The sequence below is a fragment of the Orcinus orca genome, chromosome 3 (genome assembly GCF_937001465.1).
Source record: "Orcinus orca chromosome 3, mOrcOrc1.1, whole genome shotgun sequence".
In the NCBI taxonomy this organism is placed as follows: Eukaryota; Metazoa; Chordata; class Mammalia; order Artiodactyla; family Delphinidae; genus Orcinus; species Orcinus orca.
The window spans coordinates 97,049,799-97,058,700 of NC_064561.1; the positions used below are offsets into that span (position 1 = coordinate 97,049,799).

Sequence of the window (8,902 nt, forward strand, 5' to 3'; positions counted from 1 at the left end):
AGACTTTGTTGAGAAGGTAGTGCTTGCCAGAGTTACTCAAGGGAGGGTAATATTAGGAAATAGACACATGACAGTGATGAAGAGGAGTTGACGGCATCCAGTCTCATGACTTCCAAGTGAGAGTTGCAAGCACCAAAAGAGTACAAGAGGAAAATATCTCCCCTCCAATATCTCTAGCTGTCCTAAATCCCACCTAAACCATTCAGCACATCATTGCCTCAACTACTGGCCTTAAGTACCACTTTCAACACTTCAATTTCCTCTTTAAATCCTTCCATTTCTTTCTAGTTCCTTCATCATTAAAATAAGAAACCTCAACTCTTATATCAGAGAGAAATGAATGTTGTGAAGGCCTTTTGTTTTCCTTTCCCCTCGCTCCCTGTCCAATAGTATTTCCCATCACTTACCTATCATGTACTTCTGCGATGTGTCATCTGCTTCCCTTCTCTCCGATTCATAAACGCTCATGCCCATTTCCACATATTTTCCTCAACTGTAATATTTCTCCCAAACTTCCCTTCCAAATTAAGTCATTTTTCACAGTCTGGCTGAAGATCTGTGGCTCCCATGATGCCTTTCCTTGACTATCTCTGAATTATTTTACTGCATATTTTGGTCTTTAGAACTGTGTTATCTCCTGGTATTCTCTAATAGTTCACGTGTGATAGACTTACATTTTCAAATAAGGTCTCTGAGGACAGAGACCTTGTTTTATACCCCTAGATTCCCACAGTGGTTTGTAGAGTATTGAACACAGAATAGGTGCTTGAGAGGCAAATTAATGTGGTAGAAGGTACCTGAGTCGGGAAAACTCATTTTTTTTAAATTCAAGTTTTACCCCTCCGGCTAAATTCTCTTTATCTGTGAATTGAGGAACCTGGACCCATGATCACTCAGATTCCCTTCACCTGCTGCAGTCTGATTCTAGCAATACTAATTATTTTATCTATTTGACAAGAAGTTATGATAATGCTCACCATGCACATCACATTGCTTTTTTTCTAAGATTCTATCACATAGCATGCACCATATTTAATAGGATAAAAACTGAATATTCAACGTAAACTTTAATTGTAAGAGTCAAGCTCAATGTATGATTTAATATAGATAATGAACAAATATTTATAAAATTTATTCGTTCATTCAGCAAATATTTACTGAGTACCTATTATGTGTTTCAGGCACAATTCTAGACTCTGTAGGACACAGTGGTAAATAAAATAGACAAGGTCTTTGCTCCCGTGAAACTTATATTCTAGTGGAAACAGATAGTAGGTAAATATATAATATAATGTCACGTGTGCTACATCACTCATGTCAATAAGTGCTATGAAGAAAAATAGAGAATAGAAAAAGGATAGAGAGTCATGGGGGTGGTTACAGATGAGGCAGTCATCTTAATTTCAATTCCATACAGTAAAGATATGGGCATTCTTGTAGACATGACATAGACATGTATAGGTGTAAACATAGATACAGGTATAGATATACAGATAAATGTAAATGTTCTAGATACAGCACTATGTGCCACATAATGAGCTAAAGTGTGTCATACTCACTAGTTTATTTAATTTTCCCAACAATCCTTTGAGATGTACTACCCATTTTATGAATGAAAAAACTCATATTCAGAGAGTTTAAATAACACATCAAAGTCACTTCCCTAAAAGTGTCAGTGCTGGAAACCACATTCTATTTGTGTGCCATTTGCATAAGAAAACATGTTCCATTGAGGTTCTTGCACAAAAATACTCAAAATAAGAATAGGAAAATAAACCATCATGTATTCTGATTACCAGGAAAGGCAATGTTTTTTCATTTTAAATATGTTTTAAAAAGTCATAAGTCCTTTGTGTATTTAAGAATTGTAATGGAATATTATACCACCATAAAAGCCAATAAAATAGCTAAATATAGAGATCTCCAAGGTATATTGTTATATGAAAAGGCAAGGTGTAAATATGTAATATATTATGCTGAAGTTTGTATATAGAAGTGGATGGACTTTTTATGTGTGTATATATGCATAGGATATCTCTAGCAGGATACAAAGAATGTTAGTACCAGTGGTTGCCCTAAGATGAGTAAGAAGGAGGCTTACTTTTCACTGTATGTAACTTTTATAACTCTTAAAACTCTATGTGCATGTATTGCTTATTGAAAAATTGGTTTGAAAAAATTTAATGGAATAATTAATGTCAAAAAGACACCTGAGCTCTTGAGTCACCCCCGTCCACCCCTGTGTGGCGAGTGAGGTTGAGTCAGTCCTTGCCCGCTCAGCTCTCTAGTATCTGCAATTCTTATTCTTTAAGATGCCTGAGGAAGTACACCATGGAGAGGAGGAGGTGGAGACTTTTGCTTTCCAGGCAGAAATTGCCCAACTCATGTCTCTTATTATCAATACCTTCTATTCCAACAAGGAAATTTTCCTTCGGGAGTTGATCAGTAATGCTTCTGATGCCTTGGACAAGATTTACTATGAGAGCCTGACAGACCCTTCCAAATTGGACAGTGGTAAAAAGCTGAAAATTGACATCATTCCTAACCCCCAGGAGCGCACCCTGACTCTGGTAGACACAGGCTTTGGCATGACCAAAGCTGATCTTGTAAATAATTTGGGAACCATTGTCAAGTCTGGTACTAAAGCATTTATGGAGGCTCTTCAGGCTGGTGCGGACATTTCCATGATTGGGCAATTTGGTGTTGGCTTCTATTCTGCCTACCTAGTGGCAGAGAAGGTGGTTGTGATCACAAAGCACAATGATGATGGACAGTATGCCTGGGAGTCTTCTGCTGGGGTTCCTTCACTGTACGTGCTGACCATGGTGAGCCCCTTGGGTGGGGTACCAAAGTGATTCTCTACCTTAAGGAAGATCAGACAGAGTACTTAGAAGAAAGGTGGGTCAAAGAAGTGGTGAAGAAGCACTCACAGTTCATAGGTTATCCCATCACACTCTATCTGGAGAAGGAAAGTGAGAAGGAAGTCAGTGATGATGAGGCAGAGGAAGAGAAAGGTGAGAAAGATGAGGAAGATAAAGATGATGAGGAGAAGCCTAAGATTGAAGATGTGGGCTCAGATGAGGAGGATGATAGTGGCAAGGATAAGAAAAAGAAGACAAAGAAGATCAAGGAGAAATATATTGATCAGGAAGAACTGAAAAAGACCAAGCCCATTTGGACCAGAAACCCGGATGGCATCATCCAGGAAGAATATGGAGAGTTCTGTAAGAGCCTTACAAATGACTGGGAAGTTCACTTGGCAGTGAAGCACTTCTCTGTAGAAGGTCAGTTGGAATTCAGAGCATTGCTGTTCATCCCTCATCGGGCTCCTTTTGACCTCTTTGAGAACAAAAAGAAAAAGAACAACATCAAACTCTATGTCTGCCATGTGTTCATCATGGACAGCTGTGATGAGTTAATACCAGAATATCTCAACTTCATCCGTGGTGTGGTTGATTTTGAAGACCTTCCCCTGAACATCTCCCAAGAAATGCTCCAGCAGAGCAAAATCTTGAATGTCATTCGTAAAAACATTGTTAAGAAGTGCCTTGAGCTCTTCTCGGAGCTGGCAGAAGACAAGGAGAACTACAAGAAATTCCATGTGGCGTCCTCTAAAAATCTAAATCTTGGAATCCATGAGGACTCCACTAACTGGCGACACCTTTCTGAGCTGCTGCACTATCACATCTCCCAGTCTGGAGATGAGATGACTTCTCTCTCAGAATACGTGTCTCGCATGAAGGAGACCCAGAAGTCCATCTATTACATCACTGGTGAGAGCAAAGAGCAGGTTGCCAACTCTGCATTTGTAGAGTGAATGCGGAAGCAGGGCTTCGAGGTGGTGTACATGACAGAGCCGATCGATGAGTAATGTGTGCAGCAGCTCAAGGAATTTGATGGGAAGAGTCTGGTCTCGGTTACCAAGGAGGGCCTGGAGCTTCCTGAGGATGAGGAGGAGAAGAAGAAGATGGAGGAGAACAAGGCCAAGTTTGAGAACCTCTGCAAATTCATGAAAGAGATCTTGGATGAGAAGGTGAAGAAGGTGACAATCTCCAATAGGCTTGTGTCTTCACCCTGCTGTATCGTGACGAGCACCTACGGCTGGACTGCCAACATGGAGAGCATCATGAAAGCCCAGGCACTTCAGGACAACTCGACCATGGGCTACATGATGGCCAAAAAGCACCTGGAGATCAATACTGACCCCCCCATTGTGGAGACCCTGCGGCAGAAAGCAGAGGCAGACAAGAATGACAAGGCCGTCAAGGACCTGGTGGTGCTGCTGTTTGAAACTGCACTGCTCTCTTTCGGCTTCTCGCTTGAGGATCCCCAGACCCACTCCAACAGCATCTACCACATGATCAAGCTAGGCTTGGGCATTGATGAAGATGAAGTGACAGCAGAGGAGCCCAGTACTGCTGTTCCTGATGAGATCCACCCCCACCTTGAGGGTGATGAGGATGCCTCTTGCATGGAAGAAGTAGATTAGGAATTTCTACCTGCAGACTTTGTTCCCTCTGTATAGTGTCCCCATGGCTCCCCCAGCAGCAGCCCCAGTGGCCTTGGCCTACTTGGTTCCTTCTGCTGATGTCTAGTGATTTTATTTCTGTCCTTCTGTCTAAAGCAGGATATAGGGGCCTCAAGCCCTATCCCTTTCCACATTTGACATGGGGTTTGAATGTTGTGTGTGTTTTTTTGTTTGTTTTGTTCTGAAATTAAAGTATGCAAAATAAAGATGATGCAGGTTTTTTATACAAAAAAAAAAAAAAAGACACCGAAATTGTTGATAGAGTAAGCTTTTGCAATTAGATCCTTTTCTTAACAAGGCATACACATTTTCCATGGGAGAGCTTTCACGTGTGGCCCCACTGAAAATTAATATTATGAGAAGCTTGGCCTACTTTATGATTGTTGAATCGCGATCCTCTACAACCAAAGAATAAATGAACACTCGGACAAGTAGAGTAGGAAGTGATGACACTGGAGAGTAGGAAGTGAAAACATAAACAATCTAAACACTATAGTTAGAAACAGTAATTCTCCACCAGACGTCCACAGAATAATAGGATCCTAAAAGTTTCTTTAACCAGAACAGAATAAAGATTTGGGTTATTTTTTAAAACTTTCCTTTTATATGACATTTTTCCTTCAAACTTTCAAGTCTCCACCAAAAACTTGTGAAGGAACACGTTATTCACAAGAAAGTGGTGGGAAGTAAGTGAGAAAATATCAGATATCTCTTTGTATAAAATTTCAAGAATGTCAAATGCCAGTGTTATCCTGTTATTTAATGTATTTTAAATATAAAATGCAGTTTATACTAATCATTTGCCCTTTTGAGTCATGAAATGTAAGTTTTTAGCTGTAATAGGTATGTAAGAAGTTTTATCTAATTCAAATTTATGTCTCTGCATTGAAATATGAGGTGAGTCCAGAGCACAGCTTCACCATAATCCACTGGGAATCACACCTGTAATTAGCCATTCTTGGGTATCACCACTTGTCATTCAATATGACTACAGCTGAGAAAGCATTTATCTGGCAACAAAAAGCTTTTTATATGTTATATGTGTCAGCTTTGTGTAGTTAGTTAGATCTGTAATTAACTCTCCTTTATAAGAAGCTTTGGGGAAGTGTGTGGGAGTATAGGTAATGAAATATGGCAGGTTGATGCCTTGTGTCATTTTGTAAACTAGCTATAGCACCAGGAAGAGAAAGGTCATGGGTCAACATAAACTGGAACACAGCATTATAGAGATATTTAATTTCTGAGATTATTTAGAAATAAATGACTATGGTTTGACATACACTGACCCTGCACCTACAGAAATGTAAGCTCTTCACTTTGAAACTTCACTCACAGTGGTGAGGTTGCCACTCAGTTTTCTTCCTTCCTGACAGAGCAGGTGGCTCGTTGAGGTCACTGCCTACAGCAAAAAAAATAGTGTACATGTTTAGAACAGAAATTTCATCAGCATAAACTAACTGGGCTGAAATGAGGCTCTTCTGACCTTATGTAATTAGCATCCTGTTGTAACCAAACAACCCAGATACCTTTGAATCTTTTGCTGGGTTCCATGAATTATTAAGTGGGGACTCTGTTGGGTTATCCAATTAATGACATAAATTTTACTTCCAGGAAGGATTTTGTTCATCTCTAATAAGTGTTTACCATTTTATGAGATTTTAAAAAACCACTTGGAATTTGGGTCAGGAAAACCCAAGGGATTTATGTGACTCATTGACAAGTGGTTAGAATAAGAGTAAAATAACCTTCATCTGGAATGTACAAAAATAAATAGAGCAAATTTTCCAACAAAGTGGTTTCAGAACAGAGAAGAAACATATTGGAAAAGATTCCCTTTGATAAAACATAAAGATTGAGGTGGGAATAACAGAATTATAAAAAGATGTTCTTTTGTAGTTGGAAATATGAAGCCTTCATGATTAGAGAGCTATATTAGTCATATATCTGGACCATATGTTTGAAACAAGAAATCCTCTATCTGAAAAAAAAAATGCCTGAAACCACCTTTTGTGTACGGATGGACCTTATCTCTCAACTTCTGTGTATTCAACTAGATCTTGGAGGCCAAGTTTCCTTTAAATCCCTTCACAGGTGTATGTGACTGATCAAGGAATCACTTTTTCCTACCCACTTCGAGGTAGCATGACAACATCCAGACACCTTTAAACAAAGAAAGCTTGTGCCAGGAGAAACAAAGATATGAACAAAGAAAGGTCGACAAGTTTGCTCAAATCACCAGCCTTCCTGTGCTTCTCCATCATCCCTCACTGAATAATGTCATATCCTTTCTACCAGACATAAGACAAGATGATGGGAAGAATGTAAAAAGAGACAATAATATTCTTTTCTTCTCTGTGCTGAATAAGGAATGTACAATTGCTCAAAGCAGGTAATAACATACTTAGAGATAATAAACATGTATTCTCCCAAATAGAGAAAAATAAGTGGTAGTATTTGATCAGCTCCCCAATGCATGGGAATGTCTATGCAGTTATAGACAATTAGAATGTGGAGTGATTCACATGGACCAGAGTTAGCGTCATGGAAACATTAGGCTGTGAGATGGCTTGGGAACATGAGAGGGTTGAGACATGTTGGAAAATGTAACTCAACTGTATAAATATTGCATAAGGGCAAGAGCAAGCAGGGTATATTTAGGAACCAATGATAAGGCCAATGATTGTCTTGGATTGGCTAGAGAAGGAAGAGGGGGTCAGTTTAGAACAACTAATACAAAATATAGAATATGGATTTGTTCCTCTTGACACTGAACACCCTCACTGAAAGGTCATGAACAAGGTAGTGAGCAAGGGAAAATAAATTATGCATAAGTGCAGAGCTTAGCTGTATAAAAAGCCCCTGAAATTTAAAATTAGTTATAAAAGTACTTCATTTAACCAAAGGTCACATCCTCATCTGGACATGGTTGAGAAAACAAGAAGTAAGCAACAAGCAGCCTTTGAATATCCGGGGGGGGGAAAATCGTAAATACTTTATGCTAAGATCATCCAATTCACCATGAGAAAATTGACTCTCAGAGGCTATTCACTGTTAATTTAGAGAAAATCTAACTCCTCTCTCCACTGCAGAATAGAAGCAAGAAATTGAAAGAGGTAGCTTCTAGACTCAAGCATTCTGACCATTGTAACATTTGATAGCTGACCATCTGAAAATAAAGAAAGAGGCAGAAAAAGTATTAAAAGCAGCCATAAAGTGAGAGATGTGGTAATTATTTACTTGAAACTGAGATGAATTACCTCAGTAAAAAAGTCTTCACTAAATTATTTTAATGCTTTATTTTCATTCTCTAATAATTTCGTTTCTGTAATAGAAGCTCATATTGTGCAATACAAGCCAAAAAAGAATGGTTTAAAAATGTGCCAAACTTTCTCTGATTTTCTGACCAATTTCAGATGTTACATACTTTACTTAATTTCCCATTATAACATGTGGTTGTACTTACACTAGACATCTATTATATTTGCTTCAAGACAGCTGAACGAAACCTATTGTGCAACTACAATATCTTCCTTGTAATGCTGTAATCATATCTTTGCCAGGAAATAACAAATTTTTAAATAACAATGTTTAAAGGCATATGTGGTCTAAGAAAATGTCTTTTTTTACTAGGCAGAGTTCTTGCCAATTTGATTTCATATCATACAAACTGGTCTAAGTGAACATAGAAAAATGGAAATTTCTTCAAGGCTGAATACAATCCTGATACAGTAGTCATAGTTTGTTGCTTTTCTGTATTAAGCATTAACCTACAAGAAACTGAAAACATGGTAAGGTCTAGCCTAGGGTCTTGTGTTTGTACCTTGGGCTGTCAGACCATGTCCAGATATGGCTGAAGAAAATGATGAGGATGGTGTCATGATGCGAGAATTCAGGGTTCCATTCTGGGGCCATATGTTGTGATGCCTAATATTAAAGTATTTTGAGTACTTTTTAAAAATAATTAATTAATTAATTAATTTCTGGCTGCTTTGGGTCTTTGCTGCTGTGCTCAGGCTTTCTCTAGTTGAGGTGAGCAGGGGCTGCTTTTCATTGAGGTGTGCTGGCTTCTTTTTGCAGTGGCTTTTCTTGTTGCGGAGCACAGGCTCTAGAGCGCAGGCTCAGTAGTTGTGGCGCATGGGCTTAGTTGCTCCATGGCATGTGGGATCTTCCCAGACCAGGGCTCGAACCCGTGTGCCCTGCATTGGCAGGCGGATTCTTAACCACCAGGGAAGTCCTTGAGTACTTATTATACCCAAGCACTGTTCCAAGCTTATTACCTAAATTAACCCATTTAATTTTATTTTAAAAAGCCCCATTAGGCAGGACTATTATTGTTCCTATTTTAAATATGAGGCAGCTATGGCTGAGAGGTTA

General features: G+C 38.9%; 1 protein-coding gene across 1 annotated transcript; it reads left to right on the plus strand.

Moving 5' to 3' along the window:
- Positions 1–2,248: 2,248 nt before the first annotated feature.
- Positions 2,249–4,707, plus strand: LOC101271249 (heat shock protein HSP 90-beta-like). The gene is given in 2 exon segments (XM_033423746.2): positions 2,249–2,793; positions 2,796–4,707. Coding segments are annotated over 2 exon segments (2,175 nt in total). The 5' UTR covers positions 2,249–2,312; the 3' UTR covers positions 4,490–4,707.
- The last annotated feature ends 4,195 nt before the right edge of the window (positions 4,708–8,902 follow it).